At 28.6% G+C, this 26,226-nt stretch overlaps 1 protein-coding gene across 4 annotated transcripts in view; it reads right to left on the bottom strand.

The window, feature by feature from the left end:
* Positions 1 to 652: 652 nt before the first annotated feature.
* LOC142328739 (uncharacterized) overlaps positions 653 to 26,226 on the bottom strand; it is a 131,455-nt gene continuing 105,881 nt past the window's right edge. For all 4 annotated transcript variants that reach the window (XM_075372724.1, XM_075372723.1, XM_075372725.1 and 1 more), the window contains 5 exons: positions 25,201 to 25,359; positions 21,168 to 21,252; positions 14,752 to 15,046; positions 8,475 to 8,614; positions 653 to 2,643 (listed from right to left, as the gene is read on the bottom strand). In XM_075372724.1, coding sequence (XP_075228839.1) covers positions 893 to 2,643; positions 8,475 to 8,614; positions 14,752 to 15,046; positions 21,168 to 21,252; positions 25,201 to 25,359 — 2,430 coding nt within the window. In that variant the 3' untranslated portion in view covers positions 653 to 892. The remainder of the gene's footprint in view (positions 2,644 to 8,474; positions 8,615 to 14,751; positions 15,047 to 21,167; positions 21,253 to 25,200; positions 25,360 to 26,226) is intronic.

Raw genomic sequence — 26,226 nt, 5'->3', positions numbered from 1 at the left:
CAGTGATTTTGGAAGTGATGTGAAGTCAAAAAACTGTAAAGTGGCAGATAAAACTAGCAACAAAAAAATTGATAAATGTAAAATTAAAAAAAAAATTGTTTTAAATTTATTATAGCAAAAGGTATTTACTTCTTGGATGACCCCAGTATTTATTATAATTAAAAACTATTTGATTAGATTTGAAAAAGTGTTGTCATCCACATGTATGTATGATTATACAAGTTATATTCATATTTTTCAAAGATTTTATACAAGAATTTTCATAATTTATAATCAATGTACTTCAGATAAATGAAACTTTTCAGAAAATTGACATAAAAACAAAAAAATCTAATTCCAAATAATTATTTCAATGATTCAAAATAAAAAAAAGTATAGATAAAATTAAAAAAAAAAACAAACTCACAGTACATGTGAAATTTCTTTTTATATAAATCATCTGTAATAAGAGATTTAATATATAAAATAAATTTAAAAAAATGACACTTTAATGCAATAGCATGAAAAAAAATTTAATTTTTGATGTATACAAAAAAAAAAGAAATCACTAATTACAAGAATTATGAAAAATCGCTTAAGCTTAACTACAAAGTTAGTTAATTTTGTAGAATTAAAACAGTAATTTCATGATATTAATAAAGAGAAAATGAAGACATCAACATGAAAGGACTTCTAATGTGGTTTGTTTCTAAAATATGTACACAAACATACTGATGAATTATATCTTACAAGTCATTTATAAAATATACAAGTTTACAAATATATAAGCTAAAAAATTAACAAAAGAAATAAAAGCAATTCAATAATTCAGTCTCTATACAATGTAACAAAATAGTATTTCATAGTTTAAAAAATATGTCTTTATTTAAAAAATTAGCATAATTTACTCTAACTAATCCGAGCTTTGAACCATAGGTACCCCAACTTTTGGTGGTAAACTGCCACCATTTTTCGCTCTAAGCTCTGCAAGTTGTGAATTCGTTAATGTAACTTTTCCTCCATCTGGTAAAACAACATGATAACCATAATTACCATCATCAGTTAATCCAACTAATAATTTACCTTCAACTGTAGTAGCATTTTTACTAATAATGTTACCAGTATTAATTATTTGTAAAGGAGGTTCTGGAGGCTGTTGTCTAACCGGTCTTGTTGGTGAATTAAAACTAAGATTTCTTTTTGCCTGTGGTGCTGGAGATTGATTAGTGGCCTTATTAGTTTGAAATCTAGTGTTTGAAGGAGAATTATAAGACGTACCAGGTGTTCTCTGTGGAGTAACATTCCGTTGGGTAACTAGTGGTGATCGCTGTCTTAGTATAGACTGAGGCGAAGAACCGATTTTATTACTGATCTGTTGCGGTGACATGGAACGAACTGAACTTCCTCTGGGTGAAGGTGTCTGCATTCTAATATTCTGTTGCAATCTTGGACGACCACGTCCAGGTGATGGCGGTAAAAGTGATTGAATTGCTTGCATGCTGGCAGGACCACTTGCACGAGGGCTACGTTGCTGAACTGGTGTTGGACTGCGAATAAAATTTTGTTGTGGTACAGGAGATTTATTTAACTGCTGTTGACTAGAATTATTAACAAATGATCGATTACTATTGGGTGAGATGGTTTTACTGTTCTGTGGACTAATATAAAAATTCTGATTATTTCTAGCTTGTGGAGATGAATTAGATGGTAAATTACTTTTTGAGTTATTTATAAAAGACTGAGGGGATTGTTTTAGTGTAGGTGAAGTCATACTCTGTTGATACATAACTGTCTGTCGGGCGGGTGATCTGACTGGAGGAATCACTTGTTGTTGTTGTTGTTGTTGAGGGCTTCCTCTTACCTGAGGCATATAAGAAGAAACATGTGGCATACTATTGACGTACATCTGATTACTATCTCTAGCAGTGGTGTAGGTTACACCCATATTACTATTACTAGGATATTGGGGAACATATTGATTTTGAACACCACCCTGCTGATATTGTGGCCTAGGTCCTATCCTTTGATCTACCAAAGGAACTACACAGTCAACAGTTTTAATAGATCGCAGGTCATCAACTATTGGTTTAACATCAGGTGGTGAATCAGGATCCTCGTCACTTATACAAATTACTTCTGGTTCCGGTGACAATGATTTTTTTATCGGCACTTTATTTACAGGTGTTGTTAATTTAACTAATGTCCTGACTACAGTCTGTGATGGCACATTCACTTCCTGTTTAATTACAGGATATGATGGTGGCTCCTGTTTTAAGTTCACTGGTTCCACGTAATTTAAATCCGCTTCACTTTTTATTCTAATATAATCTTGTTTTTCAGTCTTAATATTTTCTTGTTTTATTTTTATTTCATTAGGAGGCATAACAGAATTATTTCTTCTATTGTTATTATTAGATTGTTGCTCTGGCTGAAATTTTATTTGTTCAGTCAATGAATTTAATTTTTTTATTCTTTTGTTAACATTTTGCTGTTTTTTCTTTCGCTTTGATGGACAGGCAACCCATTCATCTTCAGAATCATCATCTTCTTCAAAGTATTCTTCATCATCCTCCTCGCTTTCATCTAACCCAAACCTACCGTCATAATCTGCGTTCATGAATCTCATTTGGGTTTCTCGTTTGCTTCTGCGTTCTCTCCTTTCACCTAAATAAAAAAGAGAAAAGCCAAAAAATTGGTGAATTCACAACCTTTTTAATGTTAACTAAATAGTAACTATATAGTGGGCCTAATTCTTCAAAATAATCCTTTCAGACTCAACAACTCATAAATTTTACACAAACTTATTGCATCTACTGGTTTAAATGATATATTTTTAAATGACTGATTTGAATAAACTTTTCTTCTATTAAATGGTGTCAAATTTATAATTATAAGGGTGACCAATAAAATAAGTTCAAGTTCCATTTGAGAATATATCTTGATATATTCACATATATATTTACACATATTCATGGGGAGCTAAATTATTTCACTGAAATTTGTTTGTGCTTTGTTATTATTACTCAGGTTAAATATGTTTAAGCTAAATCCAGCTGTAGATTCTGAGATCAAATCTGCAATTCATTTTTTGAACACATGGAATGCAAGATGTAATAAAATAATTCATAAATGAATTTGTGAAGTATAAGGTGAAAATTAGATGAGTAATAGCTAGGTTAGGAGTGGGTCTAGATATTAAATTAAGGATGAGAAACTTGCAAGATTAAGTCAAAGCGAATGAAATCTTTACTGAATGATGACCAAGTGCTGAGGGTCTGAGAAAAATTTTGTACAGACAGAAGTTTCATAATTTCTCCAAACCTTAGTTCCTAAAATTTATGATCCATGCTATGTGTATTATTATTATTATGGTGATATATGGCAATGAGGTTAAAGTGGGTGATTAAGAAGGCGAGTGATTTGTAAAAACACACTATATAAAAGCTTACAACATATTTTGATACACAACTCAATAATAATGAAGACAACACTGAAAACAGTTTATGATCATAAACTTTTATTGTATGGTATGGATCCCGTCATTATTACTTTAATTTTTTTTTTTAATAACATTGTATTAAAAAGTAGAAGTTTTTAAAATGTGGACATAATAGAGAATGCTTATAGCTGAGATAGGTGAAGTGGGTAAATCAATTTTTTGGCTGGTCAGATTTACAATGAACAGGAAGTTATGGTAACTGTAAAGAAAATTTTAATATGTAAGACAATATTAAGGGGGAAATATAGTATCTAGTTCAGTATACTATCTAATATAGTATAGTATCTAGAAAATATAGTAATAATTTAGATGAATATAAAAGGTAGAAAGGTGTAGGGAGAGAAATGATGTCATGACACAGGAATTTAAGTGAACTTTCCATTGTGCATCAAAGGAATTTTTAAGAGCACCATGAACACTTTTAATTGTCCAGATGGCTGTTGACCTTTGGTAGAAGATGGCGGAAAAAAATAGAAGAAACATAATTTATGACACATTACTTATGACCTGAATGAAGTAATATGCATTTCAATACCATTTTTTATCAAAGGCTTTTTCTTTTTAGAAATCTTATTGAACTTCACAATATTTTTAACAAATTCAGAACTAAATGACATGACATACTTCAATATAGATTAACATATCTTTGATTAAAAACTGCATTAACCAACTTAAATTTTACTCCAGCATTTCTCAACCTTTCAATATTTGCGACCAAATTTTTAATCATCATTTTCATTGCACCCCCCTCTCCTACAATAACAATGTATACAATAAGTATTTTGATGCTAAAGCTATATTACGACCTTAATAACAAACTTGTAAATTACCAAGAATAAGTAAATTTATTGATATTTGGCAACACTGATCTGCTGCATTGATAAAACCAGAATCGATGCCTCTCCATTGCTCTCTGTCTTACGTTCACCATATTGGACATTCTCACAGCTTGGTGATAAGTTCTGATTTGTCTCGAACATTCTGGAACGTCTGCACAAACATGTATAAATGCTGCACCTCATTCAATTGCAGCCAGTCTCAGTCGAGTCAATCCTTCTATTGCTATCGAATCTATCGTGAATGTGTATGTTGTAATTTGCATATTAACTGCAATTCATGGTATTAAATATTCACGGCAGTAGATTTATACAGAATCATGGATAAATTTCTAAGTAGGCATAAGTGAACATTAGACGATAGTGAAGCATCAACAAATGCACAGGCAAGCGTAGTTTTGAAAATAAAATCAAGAAAATATTCTCAAAGAATTCCTAAATTTTGAGTTTACCAGTACTTTAGTAAATGAAGAAGAAAGGCCCCTGTATGTCATTTGTTCAAAAATTTTGGCAGCAGACAGCACGAAACCTAATAAACTCGACATTTGAAACACTTCATAGTGAGTATGTTAACAAACCCCGAAAATTCTTTGAATTAAAATCATATGAAAAGCAAACATCATTTTTTAAAAAAAAACTTTGTCTGTGAATGAAAGAGCTTTACTTGCCTCTTACAAAGTTTCATATAAAATAGCCAGATGTAAAAACCATTACACCATTGGGGGAGAGCTTATTTTGCCAAACAATTGCAGTCCATACCTCTCTCAAATGATAGTGTTGCCTGTCAAATTGGTGATGTAGTTGAAGATGTACAGCATCAGTTTCTTGGGACGTTGTGTGACAAATTGTTTTCAATTCAGCTTGAGGCACCAGATAGCAATAAAAATGTGCTCACTTCATTGCCTTTGTTCGATTTTGTAATGGAATGTCAGCAGTAGTAGAACTACTTTTCTGCAAACCAATATAACTTAAAGCAACAGCACTCGCATTATTTGCTATCTTAAATGATTTTATAAACAAGGCAAACATGGAGAGGAAAAATTGCGTCAGAATACGCACCGTTGGTGCTCATTCAATGTTTGGAAGATTCCAAAGTATAGAAGCACTTGTGAAACGAAAATTTCCACAGTGTGTCTGGACACACTGCTTGATCCACAGAGACGCTCTGGCTTCCAAAGAAATGAGTCTTGGTCTGAATATCGTTGTAACTGTAGTAAATTATATAAAAATGAGACCTCTAAAATCAAGAATCTTTTCTGCATTTTATAAAGATATAGGTGCAGTACATTCAGCATTACTATTTTATTGCGAGGCAAGATGGTTATCATGCGGGAAATCTTTGCAATGTGTTTATGAATTAAGAGATGAAATTGCCATTTATCTAGAAGAGGAAAACCGACTGAAAGTGAAAGCCAAGAAGTTTCGAGATGGTTTATTTGTGATGAAATTGAGCTACTTGGTCGACACTCGAGAAATTAAATAACTTGGATCTTCAACTCCAAGGAGCAAATACACATGTGTTGGATATGGGTGATAAAGTTAATGTTTTTTGTAGATAACTGGAATTGTGGAACAGGGATTAAAAGCAAAAAACCTAAAAATATGCAAATGTGGATGAATGTGTTAAAACTTACAAGGCTGAAGAGCGACGTGTGAAAGTTGTTTTTGTAACCGTTGAAAATCATATAGCCATGCTGGCAAAGAATTTTAAAAAGTATTTTCTTGCTGATGACAACTTAGTAGCAAGTTATGAGCGGGTTAGAGATCCATTTCAAAATACTCCCAAAGGGCTCTCAACTGCCAAAGAAGAAATCTTCATAGACTTCACGGCATGTGGCAAAATCAAAAGACAATTTAATAATAAATTACTCTTTGAATTTTAGGCAGGGGTGGATGATGAGTTTTCTGTACTGAAAACAAGAGCATTTCATATACTATTACATTTTCATCATCCTACCTTTGTGAAACCAGATTTTCTGTGGTGGCTGCTTTTAAAATATAGAGCTCAACTAAATATAGAAAAAGAACTCAGAGAGTCTATTTCTAATATTAAACCTTCTTTCGAAAAACTTTCCTTTGAACAGGCCCAAGGGAGTCGCTAATAATTTTTAAACTTGTTTTTAATTTAGTACTGATAAGTTAATTATTAAATACTTTGTGCAGTACTGATACAAAACTATTTATAAGTGTATTATATCAGTGTAAATGTGTATTTCATTATTTATTATGTCAGAATATATTTTGTTTTGATTTCCTTTCAGTAAATTATAATTTTTTTAATAGTATTTTATTTCTAATATGCTTGCACCCCCCTAGGGGGATGTGCCCCACAGTTTGAGAAACATTGTTTTACTCAATTCTTAAGATACTATTATTAATAAAAATGCTGTTTAACCTCAAAGGATATTTGTCCATGCACTACTTTTTTCTGAATAGCTAGATGTGAGTTTTGAATTTACATCAGTGGATAATTATTTTTGTTTATTAATAGCTTGTAATAGACATGAGGAAGACAGAACTTGAAAAAATCAAAAGTAGTGAAGATTCTTTTGTTTTGTTATGAAATGTTTTATAATAAAACAAGTCAAAATTTTATTCTGGATTCATGTTTTCTTTATAAAAACTACATCTTCTGTTAATATATCAGCAGGTAGGTCATCATTTTCCCAGATTTCTAAACTTTTTTTTTTTATAAACAAGATGTGCGTGAATTAAGTGTATAAATGACTTCATTCAGTATTATATAACATTAACAAATCTATTTATCTCAAACCATAAATATTTCAATAGACATCTTAGGAGAAACAGGTTCAAACAGCTAAATAATTTTTTTAATAACATCTCCTAGTAACTCAGGGATGAGTACATTGTGTAACTAGAATTGTCCTAAAACAAAGAACTAATTTACTGAAAGTTGGAGAGGAAATTCTTCATTTGAGAAACATATTTTTTCATTAAACTCTGGTTCAGCATTTTTTTATTTTTATCACAACAAATAGTAGTGTTGCATTATTTCTCCATCAACTTCAGATATACATAAGCATGATATGTTATTATATTAATTAAAATAGGTCATAAATTACATAAATAATGTTGTTATAGAAATTTTCACAAACTTACTAGTTCCATTTTTTGGGTTATAGTCAAACTGACACAATCTTTTGTTCACTAAAACATTAGGGATATTATTGTTATTCCTATGCTTAATACTTTGCAGTTAGTAGAATACTAATCTACTAAAATACAAACAAAAGAATATATATAAAATACAGTGACGTGGAAAGAAAAAAAGAGAAGAAAATAAGTTGTGTACTATAATGTAATAAATACTGAAGGATACAAAGTGAAACAAATTAAATGAGCTATACCACAAAGAATTGAAATAAGTTAAACTAATAATTATAATTTTTTAATTGCATCATACATTTGTTGTAAAAATTGATATATGAATGTTAAGGATGTCACATTTTGAAAGCAAAAACATTGATTGCAGGAAACATGCCCAATAACATAGAACAACAGGAAATTAGTCAAATTAAACACATACAGCTTGTTCAAAGAAATGGCCCTTCTCTTTACACAAATAACAGCAACTAAAGGAACAAGAAAAACAGGCAGAGTAAATCAACTATTTTAGAAGTTTTAACACATTTCCTTACTAGTTAATTGATAATTTTATCTTACTGATATTTAGATAAAATTAAATATTACATTACACCCCCAAAAAATATTAGTTATTGTTCTTTAATTCCATCTAAAGAGATTCAACTTCATGAAAATTAAGTGAAATAAAACAAATTCAATAACCAAGGTTTTTAAGTCTGTGTGTCTGACTATAATTATGAGTCAAAATTTTTTTTAAAATTTGTCGGTTCACAACTGATTATTGCTTTATAAACAAATAATAAAGGAATGAACATTAATTGTAGATCTCTGTCAGATTAACCATTAGTTCAGTTAGTCAATTAAAGTAAGCATAGATTGGAGTAAAAAAGATGGGGAGACAATTCTCATGCTGTTTGTTAACAGCATGAGAATTGTCTCCCCATATAGAAAAAATCAGTAGGTAATGGGTATCAGCAAGTTCTCTTTTTATAAAACAAACAACTTATGCACTAAAAAAATATATTCTATTACTAATGTATATTTATGGAACATACATGATTCAGGCTGATCAGATGCGGTATTATCAGCGAATGATTCAGGTGCAGCAGTCACAGATTGTTTTTCTTCTTTTTCAGGATGATCTTTCTCTTTTTTTTCCCAATGTGCAATTCCAGGATCAATGTAGTTAGCATCCCTTATAAATTGCATAAAAAAAAGTCATAATGTTTATTATATACATTTATAGAAACAGATTAATGGCATGATAAATTTAATTCTAAAACACTTAGTCTTTGTAGTTCTTAGTAGCATAGTGGAATTTCCACTTTATCCAATATCAATCACATGTAAATTTTTTCCTTCATCAAATTTGCTTAACACGTTCTACTTTCAAAGTAGATAAACAAATTACTCAATGTCTATTGTTGTATCTAGCTGAACAATTATGCTAATTTATAATTGTACTTCTATATTTATAATTTTTATTATATATACATTCTATTAAATTAACCACCTAGTACAGAATATTCAGATATGATATATCTTACCTTAATTTTTCATGAAAGTACCTTTGCAGGATCCCACACCCTCAGTCATGATTGAAATAATTCCATTACTGCATAATAAAAATACTAAAAAACTGATGAAAATTGCATATAATTTACACAAATGCTGCTATCTGTTGTAGTTTTTATAAGATTGTTTCCCTCAAACACTGTCTGATGGTTTATCAAACTGAAATTATGTTTGTATTTCATCACTCTTTTTTTAGGTTATATTTATGTAATTCTATATTAATTTCAATTAAATTTCTTATGTAATCAAGAGTGATCGTAAGCTTTTAGTAATTTTAAATTGTATTATTTAATTCAATATTTATACAATTTCTTTAATAGTATCCTTGTTTAATTCAGAAACATTGTGCAAATTCTTTTGTTTTTATCATTTATAAAAAAGTTTAGAACCACTCATTTTCGATTATATATGAGATTTAATTGAAATTAATATAGAAAAACATAAATATAATCTATAAAAGACTTATGAATACAAACAAAATTTCAATTTGATAAACATCAGTGTTTGAGGGAGACAGTCTTATAAAAACTGCACAAGATAGCAGGACTCACATAAATTAAAATGCAATTTTTTTCAATCATGACTGAGGATGTGGGATCCTGCACAAGTACTTTCATGAAAGATTAAGGTAAAATACATCTTATCTCAATATCCTGTACTAGGTGGTTTATTTAATAGAATTTAAATATAATTTAACAGTACAAAGGAATAACATGAATCTTAACAAGATTAATTTCAGTAAAATAATTTTTGTTTTTTAAAAATTGAACAATTTCTTCTGTGGTGAACTGGAATACTAGTTAGTAACATGCTCAGTTACGTTGAAGAAATGTCTTATTTTTTAAAAGAATAATGTTCTGAAAACCTTCTTTTTTTAATAATCAGGTGGTATCCACAATTATAGGCCACATACTAAGGCATCCTGGAATAGTCGCTTTAATATTGGAAGGACAGGTAGAAGGGAAAAATTGTGTAGGCAGGCCACGTTTGGAGTATGTAAAACAAATTGTTGGGGATGTAGGATGTAGAGGGTATACTGAAATGAAACGACTAGCACTAGATAGGGAATCTTGGAGAGCTGCATCAAACCAGTCAAATGACTGAAGACAAAAAAAAAAAAAAAAATCCACAATGACGCTGCAATAATTACGTTGCATTTTACGATTCCACCATAGATTTAAATTTATGATTACAGAATAGTTTTTAACTTTTATAATTTTAACTGATTTATAAGCAATATGGTAAATTTATTTTTAACATATATTTTTGTAATTTTATTTACTATTTTGTATGTAAAAATTTTACATATAAATAATGTAAAACTTTTATTTTTTATTGCTTATTATTTGAAAGTTTGTTTATTTATACAGATTGACACTTCACATTAACAGATTTATATAGCATTATATGAATAAAATTATCATTATAAATTTTTTAATTTCTTATATTATTAATTTCAATTTAAAATTCATTTATTAATATTATCATTAATATAAATGTAAATACTATTATTCTTGTAACTGATACTTAACTTTCTGTCCAATAGTGGTTGTAAAATTAATAGATATTAAATACTTTAAGATTTTTTTAAATTTCCTTTTTCTATTTTATTACCTAAATAGATAATAATTTTGTTTTCTGACGTTTCATATATAAAAATCAATATTATGTTTATAAATAAATAAAACAACAGGAATCCATTTCACGCCTCATATTTAGTAGGACTGATGGTTGGTATTGTTGTGAATGTGTTTATAATTTCAGCAGTGATTAGTAACTCACTTTTAGTCATCTATACCATTTTAGATATGTCATTCAACATACATAAATGTAAAATTTATTATCAATAAGTTAATGTTTATTACTTATATTTTTGTTGCTAAAAGATAAGAATATAATCTATTAATCTTCATATTTTTGTGATTTTTAGCTTTCATAAACAATTTTTTTTTTTTTTAATTTTGTATATTATATAAATACAGGTGAAAGAATTGTTGACAATGGTCAGCCTGCTGCTAATCCATCAGTACGAAAATTTTATTTAATTAAATAATACATCTTTATAATATATCCTGAAATTCATTTTTAATATTAGAAAAAAAAATAATAATAAAAAAATTTCCTATATTGTGTTGCCTATTTATCTTTTTATCACTCAAATATTTTTCAGAGAATTGAAAAATAGAATACAATATTAAAAATCACACCAAAAATAATTACAATTGTACAAATTTTCGTGTTATCAATTTTTATAGTTACCATAAATCATTTAAACAATAAAGGAATAAATTAACAAGACAATATAGGAAATATTTATTTTCAATTATTATTTAAACATAAGAAAAATACACACACGAAATAAATATCATACATTTTTTTATGTTAAGTGTATCAGGAAAAAATGGAACTTAATACTCTCCATTACTTAATGTATATCAGCTAAATTTTACCAAAAAAGGAATTTATTTTTTATTTATCTATTGATGTGTAATAAACATTTCAAAAACTTAAAGACTGAGGTATATCTGAAAACTTATTCTACTATACAGAGTAGCATGCAAATTAATCCATTCGTACAGATATTATTCAATAAAAAGTAAGTTTATTTAAAAAAAAAAAAACTACTTTTTTAATTTGTGAATATCAGAAAGAAAAACAATTTTGAAATGCTTTCTTCGAGTTATGTCCGTTATGATACATTCAAGCACAGTACAAAAAAATAATAAAATATGACTTAGTGATAAAAATTAAATAAACTTTCACAAAATACTACTTGTAACAAGAAAATTGTAAAATAACCAAAGAACAATAACCTCACATTACATCGATTACTTAAAGGATGGGTTTGGTCTAATAGTGTAGCTGCAACATAGAAATAAACAAAAAAAAACTCTGTGTTTGGATTAATTAGCATGCTATCATTATGAAGAAAGTTAAAGAAGGAAAAATAGCATCAACTTACTTTTTGCATTTCTTTTAGAATTTATATTATTTATAACACAAAAACACAACCCATCATCCAGTTATTAAAATATTACTACTATAAATAAAGACAAAACCACAAATAAACATAAAATAACATATTTGGAAAATAATAAACATGAAAGTTTGAAACAAGAGGTTTTATACCTCTTTCTCTTAAATATGCCTGAGTGTGGAGCAATGTAATAATGATGATAAGGTATTTTAAATTAACATTAATCATATCAAACTGTCATTTTAAAAAGATCATTCTCCTTGTGCAAAGTTTTAACATTCTTGGGGTTGTCAAGAAATATTTTTTTATCTAATTATATAAAAAAGTATATATTTCCATAAATCCTGTTTATGTGGAATTTTATTTATGGTGTGATCAGAAATATTAAATAACTGAGGATAAATTTTTGAAACCTCAACACGCTATTATGAAATAGGATTCTCTTTTAATTATTTTACATTTTTCTGTGCACCTTTATTACATCACACATATTTTAATGGGATTTTGACTCCTGTAGATAGCAACAAAGGATTTAATACTTTTTTTTTATTAACCTTTTCTTTTACTTTAATTTCAGTATTATTATGCCTTTCATAAATTATAAATAAGTTATTAATTTATTTTTTAATTTACTAATACTAGCACAAAAATGAAACTTCTAATGAAATAATTCTATTATTTGATTCAATATACAAATGAAAAAATAATACTACACCACATCTTATCAGTTGTTTTTCAACTTTTAAATTAGATAACTGAACTACATGACTATACTTGACCAGCATGATGTAATCCTTACAATTTTATTAGAATATAAAATAGTTAATTAGTTTACTAAAAAAGAATAAGAAATCATCTCACACAGTGAAGGGGGTTACTTAATTAAAAAGCAGACACTACTTTGCTTATCACCCTTTTCATAATTGAAGATATTTTTTTATTAAAAGAGAACAATGCAATTTAAAAAAAGTATCCCACAAAGGGGATTTTACAGTTTAAAATTAATTTCAACCTACAAAGAAGAAAATACGTCAATTTATGCCAGCAAATTAAGCTGTGAATCCAAGTAGATTTAATTTAACAAATAAATTAATTAAAAACTTTAAGAACTAAATACTGAACAGCAGCTAGTACTGTACTTCTTACAAATATAAATATTACAAGTTAATTTTTCATGTTTTATGTTTAAGCTAATGGTATTAAAATGAAGCTAATTTTAAAGTATTTGGATGCAACTTAGTGTTAATGGGGCATTACAAAAAATTAAAAATAAAAGAAGAAAAATCTTTAAAATAAATAGGCCGTAAGACAAATAGGAGATGAAAGAGATTTGTAGTAGAATCTTGTTGATGAGCATCTTGGCAAATACTAACTAGATTGTTAGGACATATATTAAGACATCCAGCTTTAGTTAATTTCATAACAGAGGATCAGGAAAAAGTAAAAACTGTACAAGACAAAACATTGGAATATATAAAACAATATAATTGATGGTGTAACATGTAATAAATATGATGAAATGAAAAAAATTATTACAAAAAAAAAATTATCAATATATATTTTTACCGCATAAAATAAGGCAATCTATTTATATAATAAATTGTTTCTCAGTAGAAACGGGTGCACAGCTACTTTATAGCAGAGTGATCCATCCCAGAAAATACACGAAACAATAAATTAGTGTGCCCCTTTTAGTAAAAATCAATGAATTATATTTATATATACATATATATAAAAAACAGTTTTCACTCAGCAGAGGAAAAACTGTGTTTAAAAAAAGCTGACAACTGTGGGTTTTTTCTGATGCACAGGTTACACAAACATACACACTTAATTTCTTTTCATTTAAAATATTTATCATTTTATTTAAATAAAATATTGTTTTATTTATTTAATTTAATGATTCTAACCAAAGTGCATGTGCATACCGCATTTAATTCGAACGGGTATGGCGATATTAGTGACGACGGCTGGCACTAACTAAACTGATGTAATTTCACAACATAGAACAAATTTCACTTGTATGGTCAGCAGATTGGTGTAGCCACAAGGCTTAACACACCAGGTACCGAGTCAACTGGGTGATTCAACCGAGTCAACTAGAGTTTGAGACCCAACCAGAACAATTTTACACGTTAAATATTATTCATTTATTTAATCCTACCACTCACCTATGATTTCATAACATAGCAGTCATCTACAACAGCATTTCTTAAGGGTGGGGGTGCGATTTTGCAAAAAATATTTTTTTTGCAACTATTGTTATTTTTTAATTGTTAACATATGTGCCTAAGAAAAATATGACTTTAATTAGGCAAAATATTGAGATACTGAGGGTGACCTTGCTCTACAGCTTCACCACCCCCTTGACCTTTTAAGTTGAAAATTTAATGGCATCAATGCCCCATATATAGAAGTAATCTGACCAAGTTTGGTCAAAATCGGTCTAATAGTCCTGCAGATATAAGGTGATTTAGAGGCCAACACTGAACACATGTTCATATGAACATCAACATCTAGAAAATTTTCATCCAGTTTTTTGGGTCCTTAGGTGTCAAAACATCAAGATCCAGTGCATATGCCCAAACTGGACAAATTACAATACGTTCCCTTCTAAAGCTATAGTGCTATGTAGAGTAGACGGGAAAGTAAAATTTTCTAATGTACCTTAACAAACTCTGATTTTTTACTAGATAGATTTTAGAATTTTAATGTTTACCCAAATAAGTAGATGTATTTGAAAAACATAGAAACAAAAATAATTAAAATTAAAACAATACCTGTTTTTAAAATCAGTCCATTCTTTATACATTTTATTTCTAATATATGTAATTGAACTGATTAATTTCCTTTCAATAGGCTCTAGTTCATTGACAATAGCATTAAGTTTTATAACAAGAGGCGCACAAGGTCCACGACCCTGCATAACTTGCAAATCCGAATTACAAAACTCATCAATAAGACATCGAATATCTTCCACTGATGCTGCAACAAGCTTAAAATTATCTGCACATGGTAGCACACATTTAGGAGGTTTATACAAGAACTTCTTTATACCAACTGCTTTTGATATTGCTGAAAACATATCAATTAAGAAAAAATTAAAAATTTATTATAGATTACTACAAAAATATATATGAATAATTCTTTTCATTGTCCAACAAATACATACACATACAAACAGTACTGCTTAAGTCAACACAAAGTATCATTATATCCTAAAAAAAAGAAAAATTGGGTTTATCATTTTTCTTCATTAATACACGTAGTAATACAATAAACAACTATAGTCAATATTAAATTGACTATGGACTGAATTACCAAGTACAATTTGTGCTCTCTGTACTTTGTCAATACTCTGCAATTTTTTTTGTTCTGCTGCACATCAACATGTATAGATAATTGTGAGGAATGTCACAATAGTAACTAATTAATTTTAATTATGTAAAAATTACCAAAGAAGATTGTTTTATAAGTTAATAAAGAAGAAACTAATTTTTAGAAAAAGGTAAACCATTTAAATTGTATGAAATAAAAAGAAATGATATGGTTCTTGGCTAAACTCATCACATTCAAAATTTCTAATAGAGTCTTATTTGAGGACTGACTTTTAAAGAATTAATCTTGAATTTTTATTCTTCTTCTTCCTTTGTTAGGGTTGCCTAAGGACCACGTAACAATTTCATTTCCTTCTTCTATGTTGTCTCCTTATCTTCCAGTACTTTTTCATCTTTTCAATATACATTTTTTTCCTTTCCTTGGAACACAGTGTTCCAGTTCTCTTATCCTTCCTACCTTGGAATCCTTCTATTTTTCGCATATTCTTACGAAATACTTCTTTTTCTGTTATTTAATCCTATGTTATGTTTTGTTTCTTTCTAGATCTTTTTTTATTTCTTGGATCCAGCTTGTTGTTGATCCACCTTTTCCTAAAGGTACTTGAAAATCTATTTTGTTAATCTGTTTTCATTTATTCTATATGTGCCCAAAGAAAATCAATCTTTTCTCATTGTTTCTGAAATCTTTCTACGTTTTTATATATTTCATCATTACTTCTTAATTTCCAACCTTCACTGGTTTTTAAAGGATCCAATACTTTCCTAATAATTCTTCTCTCTCACAATTCTAATTTTATAATAAGCGATAGGCATTTACAAGCAGCATATAAACATTCTGTTTTAATTAGTGTTATAATGCATTATTTTTGCATTTTTTGTTAAGAGATATTCTTAGTCAGACCATTGCTCTTTGCATTCATAGAACATATTAAACGAAGATTAGTAGATAAAATGTAAAAATGTAATTTATATTTTCTTGGATTGTCTTACCTAGATATTTAAATTTTTTAACCTTTTCTATGCGACTGATATTTGTTAACAAAAATCTTGGTGCATTCTTAATGTTAGACATGAATTTAGTTTTTTCTACAGAAATTCTTAAGCCTGTTTTACTAGCTATTTCTTCTATAAGATTAATTTATCCTGTTGAGTCTGGTATGGCAAAATTTTCTGCAAATGCTAGGCAGTTTACTTCATTAGATTTATTCTTTCTTCCCAATTTTAATGGTAAAATTTTGAATTCTTATTGTTTCTCATTCCAAATTCTTACTATTTTTCCAAAAACAATTAAAGAGAAGTGGTGATAAACCATCACTCTGCTTAAATTTTTTTTAAGTAATAAAAACCGTATTTAATTCTTAAGCTTCTTAGGGCTAATAAACTTAGTATTACTGGATTGATAATTCCTAATAAAAAAAATACTTACTGTTAATTTATTTTATACATTAAATATGAAAAAAGAAAAGCAATTCTTACTTTCAGTACAGAGGATCCTAACAAAAAAAAAACTGAATGCATGTTTTTTTGCAACAATATTTCTTTAAGTCCTTGAAATAGATCAAATAATTTTCAAACTGCAAGAATAAATATAACAAGATACCTCATACAAAGAAATTAGTTTTGACATAACTTCCATGTTTTGGTTCATCAAGAAATAAACGCTTATATTATTAATGTATTATTTTGCTATATGTCAAACCTATTTCATAAGATTAAATTTGTGTAAGAAAATTTAATGTCATTTTTATAATTATTTATAGTAATTAGATTTAAATAGCTGAAATTTGTAAAATATTATCTTTTAATGCTGTTTAATTTGCTTTTCCTTGTTTTTATTTAATTTCCAGCAATTTCTGTTTCTGTTCAATAACTGGATATATTCATTTTTGTGAAGTAATAAATTTTCACTTTTCAATCTAAAACTTTAACTTTTCTGGTCTCGAAAACTTTTACAGAATTCTGTCGTAAAAATCAACTCTTTTTTTTTTCTGTTTATCAGTCGCACATGAGTTCATTTCCACAGCATCTTTTTCATTCTGTACGACATATTCTGTCACCATATTTGTATGACATATAGCACAATGTACGGTACAGTGGTTATACCAGGAAAAATTACTTTAAGTGGGAGTAAGATATGAATCGTTAGCCTGTGACAAAATTTATTCGTTTTTAAATTATTGGCTTACAATAATTCACCATAGGGAAGTTTTTACTCAAAACTTAACAGGAGTAGCTATGTACGCAGAATACGCCATTGCATATCTCCTAGAAGAAGATAGAGGAGCTCTCTTTTTCTGTTTAGCCTCTGGAACCACGATAAGGCTAGGACTGCCTAGCATTTGCAGAAAATTTTGCCATACCTTTTGAAAATCTAACAGACTCAACAGGATAATCCTTCAGAGGATGATATGTATCAATGTAAATAAAGTGTAGTCTTGTACAGTCTCAGGTCAACCTGAGACTGGTAGTTAATTGAAACCCAACCACCACAGAACACCGGTATCCAGGATCTAGTATTCAAATTTGTATAAAAAGTAACTGCCTTTACTAGGATCATCTTGGATCACATCTACTAGGATGTGTATTACTAGGATCACATCTTGTTGAAAATCCACATTATTTTATATAAAGATATCCTGACAGTCAGAGTTCTAAATGTGATATATTTGTAATGTTAAATCACAAATTTTAATATAGCAATTAGTGTAAGTTATATTAATGAGATACACATATAATATTTTCATAGATTTTTTATGTAAAAGTGTTAATGCTAGATGTCAGTTATTGAAATTGGTGTAGTCTTATCACAAAGCCCTTTGAACTGCATTATCCCTAAAGATTGAACTTGAGTAAAAGTAATAGTAACACAGGTAGAACAAATAGATTAAAATTAATAGTAGAGAAGAAAAAAAATTAAACATGTTAAATGGACATTAAACATTTTAAATTCTGCTAAGGTTATAATAAAAGTATGATTAATTTAATAAACATCTTTTTTTGCCATTTAAAGCATGTTAACAATTATGAGGCATATTCAGAAAGTAAATACTATTTGTTATTAAAAAATACATGTAACTTTCAACAGAATAATTTTATTACTACATGGAAGACCATACTTTAAACTATTCTTCTATATAATTTCCATCACTATTAAAGCAATTTTCATAACTTGTAATCAGTTTTTTATTCCTTCCTCAAAGAATAGTGGCGCTAGTGAAGGTAAACATTGTTGTACAATATTTTTCATATCGGCATCATTGAAATAGCACCGATCAGTAAAGGACTGCTTGTGATGAAGAAACAAGTGGTAGTCACTAAGTGCCAAGTCAGAACTATAAGGTTTATTTGCTTCAATTGCTCCCAGTCAAATTATTCAATCAGAATATGAATTTCAGGGCAACATGCAGACAACCATCATCATGAAGCAACAAAGCCCCAAAACTGAGCATGCCTCTCCACTTGTTTTGAATTAGAGGGCGCAGTTTTTTGAGAATACTACAGTAACGTGAAGCATTTACAGTCTTACCTCTCAGCCCCATTCTTATCTCAGAAGACAGTGCACATGATTTTTCAGGTTGAATGACGATTTTTTATTTGTTTTTTTTTTTGGAGATGTTGTGTGTCACCAATCCGTAGCCTACTGTTTGAACTCTATGGTAATGTAAGAGATTTAAGTCACTAGTTACCAGTTACTATTTTGCTCAAAAAAATCACCTTTTTTGTATTAGGTAAGAAAATACTAAGCAAAGTCTATCGCTTGGTTTTATGAACCTCTGTCAACATTTTCAGCAATCAACAAAACAGCTATTTGTAATAGCATAGGTTTTTTGTTACAATTTCATGAAGAACTGTTTGTGAAATTTCAGGGAACTCGATACATATCAGAAATTTCAACGGTCAAATTTCTTTAATTTTTTTATCCTCTCGCACAACCAAATCACTGTTCAAAATGGAAGGGTGCCTACTCTTTTGCTCGTCACATATTACTAGATCCCCTCACTGAACCATTGCACCCACTTTTTAATCATTCTGTCACTCACACCTTTTAAACCATCAACTTCACTAATTTGCCAATGAATATCAGCTATTGTCAATTTTTTATTTGTGAAGATCAGATAAATGTCCTAATTTCACAGTCAGTGGGATTCTCGATTGACTTACACATTTTAAATTATGTTAACTTAAAACAAATGTTGCTGTACTAGTCATGGTGTCTATTGAATGCAAACAAATGAGAAAATGAGCACATATGCTCAGAGCTGCAACCACAACACTATGGCTGTGGTAGAAGGAAATGGTAATTACTTTCCAAATATGCCTTGTAGAATCTAAATCAGTGGGTTATATAAGGTATCATTACGTCTAGAGGAAATAGAAGGAAATTAAATTACATAATAAATTTATATGCAATGGGGATATGTAAAAAATTAGTATAAATAAAGAAATCTTATATCTGTTATCTTTTAATAGACAAAAAGAGTAGCAGTTACTACTTATACTACTACTACTATTACATTGAAAAATACAATGCATATTTTGAAGGCAAAAGAAATTATTAGAAGAAAAGTCTTCATCAATAAAGATATTGTAAATATCTTTACTGATCTTTTGTTTAAAGTGAGCTAGAAGAAGAAAAATGGAAAAGTGAAAAAGAAACAATCAATCTGTGACCAATTTTGATAAATATAAAATCGCTTTGGAAAAGATTTGAGAAATTTTTTTTAACTACTGTAAAATGTTACTCCCAAATAAAATTATTTTCTATGTAAAACACTTTAACAAAAATGGAAACATTAAAATAAAAGATCTTGTGAGGTGGATGACATTCCTGCATTTGTAATAAAATAATAGTTTAATTGTAACCCGCTTAGTAAAATAATAAATTTCTTAAGAATGGCATTTTTCAATCTAAAAAAAATTATTGTATTCTATATTTTACCTTATTTATCTGAAAGTATATAGTTGTTAGTCTGCTCTGAAAAATTGGTAGAGAGAATTGCTCACCAAATGCCATACCTACTTCACATTTTCCTTTATCCGCAAAACTTATTGCGAAGGTAATGTCAATTTTAATCATCATCAGTTTTATATATATATATCAGTTATATCATATTTGAGAAGACCGGCATAGTAACAATCTCAACACGGCTTTAGGAAAAATTAATTAACTCTTATATTATTATTAGGGGGAAAACATAATCTGGAAGAGAATATTTAAAAATACAGAAAAGAATAATCAGAATTATTCTAATTTTAGATCATTACGCAGGCCAATTTAAAACAAATATATCCTAATTTTTCCTTCATTAAACTCATATTAATTACTCTAAAATATATAAAGTAATTTAATTTTAAAGCCCATCAAATAAATAAAATTTACAATACCAGATAAAAAAAATCATTAAGTTATGAGTTTGGTTTTTTGTTCTTGGATAGGTCCACAGGTACAAAGTGTTACTTATACCTGTAAGCTCCAATAAAGAAGAAGCTCCACGACTCTTGACCAAAAAAAGGAATGAGGAATAAGAAAAGGAAAAGGACGAGGAAGGTAGGATGACAATCAACCCACAGAGGGACTGCCTCTGATCGAGTTAGTTTATTGTCTTGTTCGGTATCAAAAACTGCAGTTACTCTATGAGACTTAAGTGAAATCATAGGAGGTAAAGTATAATGATGAAGAAAGAGTGCAAGGCAAAAGGTTGTGTCCACTATAAAATACCATTAACTTATTAAAACAGCCATAAACTTTTGAAATAAAAACATATAAGTAATTAAGTGACCCTGTAACAATCTATCTCCATACCATGAATATATCTTAGTCATAAAGTAATTTTAAGTATAAAGCATAATTTTCTTACAATCATCTTCATTATCTGATTTATATTCTACATCTTCAGCTGCTACACTTATAACTTCTTCAACCCCAGCTTCATATCCATACCACTGTAACCATATTTTACCATCTGAATTTACTTTAAACAGAAAATAAATTAAAAAAAAAAAAACCAAAGCAATTTATTGGTATGTTGATATTTGAAAACACTACTACATTAAAAATATATAACTGACACTCAGTGATTTATCGTACAGTAGTAATTAGTACAAGCTACTACATCAGACACAAATTTCACAATATTTTGTTTTAAGAACAGTAACAGATTAAGTTGAATAAGGAACAAAAATAAAACATCAGATCTTAATTGATCTTAATACAGCAACTGGTACTGCAATAATATGTAACACATATTATATCATTATTTCTTTTTTTTTTCATTGGAGAATTTGCATACTGGCTAATAATATAAAGAGCAAGACTGCAGTGATTATGTAATAAAATTAACCACCTCAAGTTCTGACTGATCACAACATGAAATGGCTGGAAGTGAGTGACTTGAGCCTGACCTAACTTTCTGTTGTCTTTTGAAAGTTTAAAACAGATTAAAAAAGCCAGTTGTTTATAAAATTCAAATTTAGAATGAGCTACATATTTAAAAAAGTATGCTAAACATTTCTAGAGGAGAATTCAAATAGCTTCTATAACTGACTGTATAGGTACCAAGGTCATTCAGAAAGTTCTTGGCCTGATACAGAAATGATGCAAATATGGACCAAATAACAATATTTGTCAAGAATGATATTTTAGATAGAATGCTGAAAAATTTCAGATTAGAATGTTTAGTTGCTTGTTTGTGGATGTCGAGTCTGTCAACAAGTTTTAACATTTTCTGAAAAATGAATAAAATTAAAATTGAAGTTTTTATAAATAGTTTGTTTTAAAAGGTTTAACCCTGATGAATGTATAAAAAAAATTCATATTCTATTTAAAGGATTCTTTCTCTTTATTTTTGAAGGTAAAAAAGTAGGCTGGCTGAATTTAAATGTGGTCTTACATCAATTCAAGATTATTAACACTTGGGATACTCAAAAACCACCACTACAACTGACAAAATTTATCACAAAAATCCACACTGCTATGTTAAATGATCCCGGAGCTTGCTAACATGGTAAACATCTCGACAGACTGTGTCTACTAGCTAAATGTTTTGGGTATGAAAACGCTTTCTGCTTGATGGGTGCCTTGTTTGTTAACAGTAGAAGAAAAAATAAATTTAACTGAACACTTTTTTAAGGATCTTTTAAACTTAGTTAACACGATTTTGCTAAGTTTTTTTCAATGTTTTATAACAGTAGATGCAACATGGATTACATGTCAGAGACCAGACAGTGGGTTGGAGTAGGTGAAAGTGTGCCACAGAAAGTGAAAATGATTCCATCTGCAGGAATAGTCATCCTGGCCATGGTTTTTTTTTAGGATTCTTGTGGTATGGTTTCATAGGCTACCTGGAAAAAAGGGCAGGACTATCACCAGGGAGTATTATGCTTCTCTGTTGGACCAAGTGAAGAGTGCTACTCAGGCTAAACATCCAAGTCTGGCCAAAAATAAAGAATACTCTTTCACCATGATAATGGACCTGCACACACATCTCAGTTGTTGCTACAATACTTGATTACCTAAATTTCAAAGTGCTTTCACATGTGCCACATTTGTCAAGTTTGGTTGGTTTCCAGTGATTACTTCTTTTCTTAAACCTGAAGAAATGGCTCACTGGATGAAGATTCACTTCAAATGATAAGGTCAAAACTGAGAGATCCACTTATTTTGCAGAGTTGGACAAATCACATTATACTGAGGTTAATAAAAGGCTGAAAAGTTCTTGGTCTAAATGTATCATGATTATTACAGTATGATTACATTGACAAATAAAATAATTTCTGAAAAATCTGGTATTTCCTGTGTCAAACTGAGAACTTTCTGAACATACAACAGATGTTACCAGGAATCTTCTACAAATACCTGACCGGTATTGATAGTACAATTGTAAACAGAAAAAAGTTTTTATAAGCTCTGAACAAATTTATTGTTTCACATAAATGAAACAGCTACATATTACCAAAAGTTAATTTGCTATTCATCAAGAAATGCTAATTATTCTAAACTCTACTCCAGATAAAGAGATGATTCTTCAAACTTTATCACAGAGCAAAGCTACAAGTGATGTTTTTTTTTTTACAATGAAGTGATAATCTTTCTTATGGTTATTTATTCTTTTAAACTTATTCAATATTGAGCATATAAAATCAACACTTATGATAATTTTTTTACAGAAGTAATGTAGAACATTTTGAATTACTGTTAATAATATCTGATCAACAGTTTTCTTTATTTAGTTGCTAGTAATTATTCTCAACATGATTGCTGCTACAATGATATTGTATAAGTATTCCGATGTGTTGAAAATTTTTTCTGTTTTCTAGTTCAGATAATTCTGAAGTAAAAAAAATGAAAAAAACTCTGTACTACACATAAATACTAATTTGTTGTTGAAAAAATTTATAATGGAAATAATACAAGTTCGTAAAATTATTATTGTAAAAGGTTAAATTTACGATGTGGCAACTGTACTGTCACTTTCATATTATCCCAACTTGAGGTTACTTGTTTGTATATATATATATATATATAAAATTACAGGCCTAAATAGTGATTATTTTTTTCTTTTAGTGTAAAAAACAAAAAGCTCATAAGTTTTAAAATCTGAATGTTTTGTTTACTGCAATATTGTCAAAGAGTGTGTTTAAATGTGTTAGATTAAGCACAAAATGTTTTTCCTGTTAAAATAAATATAATTTTTTATTACCGTTTCTTTGAGTACTCTGTAAACAAAGAACTACAAGAAATAACTTCTGTCTCCTAAAAATAATAATACAATTTTGCACACAGCATGAAATGAAAAAAGGCAACAAGTTACATTTGGTGAGTCTACTGAACAAAATAGAAGTGGTGAAATGTTCAAGAGAATACAAATTCCTTATAATAATATTCTAACAAAAAAAAATTACTTACTTGACATAAAAAAAGAATTCTATTAAAGATCTCAATAATCATAACACAGAAAATAAGGCTATAAAATCTAGGTAATTTTATAAACGAATGAACCTGAGTTTTTATGTTTTTATGTTTTATAACAGTAGATGAAACATGGATTACATGTCAGAGACCAGACAGTGGGTTGGAGCAGGTGAAAGTGTGCCACAGAAAGTGAAAATGATTCCATCGCAGGAATAGTCATCCTGGCCATGGTTTTTTTAGGATTCTTGTGGTATGGTAATAAAAAATGGTTTTTATTACCCTAGGTAATAAAAAAGAATGAACCTGCTTTTAACAAACAATAATACAAAGATGGCTAAGAATACAGAAAACAAATTTAATTTTTATTAATTATTCATACCAGGTTTAATTTTAGAGTAGTTGTAACAGTTTACAAAAAGAGAACAATACAATATAAGTAAATAAAAATAACAAAATAAAATAAATAAAGTTTCTCCAAAGTACTCTTACAAAAAAATCAAGAAAAACACTTATTTTATCAAAAAACATGACTTTCTTCACAAAATTAAAAAATCCATGGAAAAAATAATAAATGAATCTCACTGTAATAAAGATAGAATTTTCTAAGTGCTCTACAACAACAAAAGTATTAATAATTGTGCACCCTACCACACTTAATGGAACAAGGAATATAAAAACCAAATATTTATGGGTACAGCAGCAAACTTGTTAAATAATCTAATAAAATTGAGCTTTATAAGAGAAATTTATGAAAAACCAGTAACAGCATATGTTAATCTTCTATGCAAAATATTTTTTATCACATAATCATGGCAATTGCTTATCATGTCTAAAAAGACAGACCAATTAGTGAATTTGGCTGAACTTAATTTAACTTTTGTCATGATATCTAAGTAGTAAATAAAATGTTACAACGTATAAAGATGTAACAACAATTATACATTTTAAGGATAAACAGATACATGTTAAATATAATTCACCTTGCTTTCAGTTACTTTAGCTTGTTTATATATTCTAACTTCACTGAATTCAGAGAAATAGTGATATGTGTAACCCAATTTATCTTTACCAAGGCACTTTTCCCTCAGTTCATCCGGTTCAATATTATTTATCACATCTTGAATTGTTTTATGATTATGCTGAAAAATTAAAAATAAGATGAAAATCTAAATTAAGACATACATAGATATAATATATTTTGGCTAATGTTTTAGATTGATGAGTGTGTGATCATACTGAAAGACCACAGTGAGTTTTTGATTTTGTTATATAAAAAAAAAGAAAAAGAAAAAAGTAAATAAATGACGACAGAAATATAATGCGAAATCCTGTAACACTATTTCTGTAATCACTGATATGAGTATTTACAAATTAACTTATTACTCATGTATAAATAAATAATCGCTTAAACATTTTTTATACACTAATTAAATGTCATTTAAACAATTTTTAAACCATTAAATTTCATTCAGTAAGGACAATACATTACCCCAAAAAGTGTTTCACAGTCTACAACCATATTAACATCTGATTATTTTAATTATTGAAATATATATAAATTTAAGGTAAATTACTGCAACAATCAAATGGCAAAAAAAAAAAAAAAAAATAGTTGCAGTACAATAGGGTTAAAGATTAAGATGCCTAGGTAAACAAAGAGTTATATTAAAATGTTTTTTAATTCATGAACTAGTCAGTTGGCAGCATTGAGTAACATAAACGTATTTATTAAAAATTTACAACTGTCTTTGAATTAGATAAATAAAGAGCAATTTAAAACAAATGATGGAGTAGATTTATAGTGAAACATTTTTTTTTAATATGAGGGTCATTCAATAATTAAACAGACAAATGTTTTTGTGAAGGAAATGCTTAATGTGGGCAATTGAAACTTTTGTGTTAGTTGGCAACATTGCGAAGAGTGTTCAATTAATATTTAGCTGTTCAATTAATATTTACGTAAATATAACCTCTAAAGTCTTAGTTACAATGGTGTGTCTGCTTGA

The sequence above is a fragment of the Lycorma delicatula genome, chromosome 8 (assembly GCF_047948215.1).
Source record: "Lycorma delicatula isolate Av1 chromosome 8, ASM4794821v1, whole genome shotgun sequence".
Taxonomy (NCBI): domain Eukaryota; kingdom Metazoa; phylum Arthropoda; class Insecta; order Hemiptera; family Fulgoridae; genus Lycorma; species Lycorma delicatula.
Note: the sequence above shows the minus strand (reverse complement) of the source record. Positions and strands in the feature narration are given on the sequence as shown.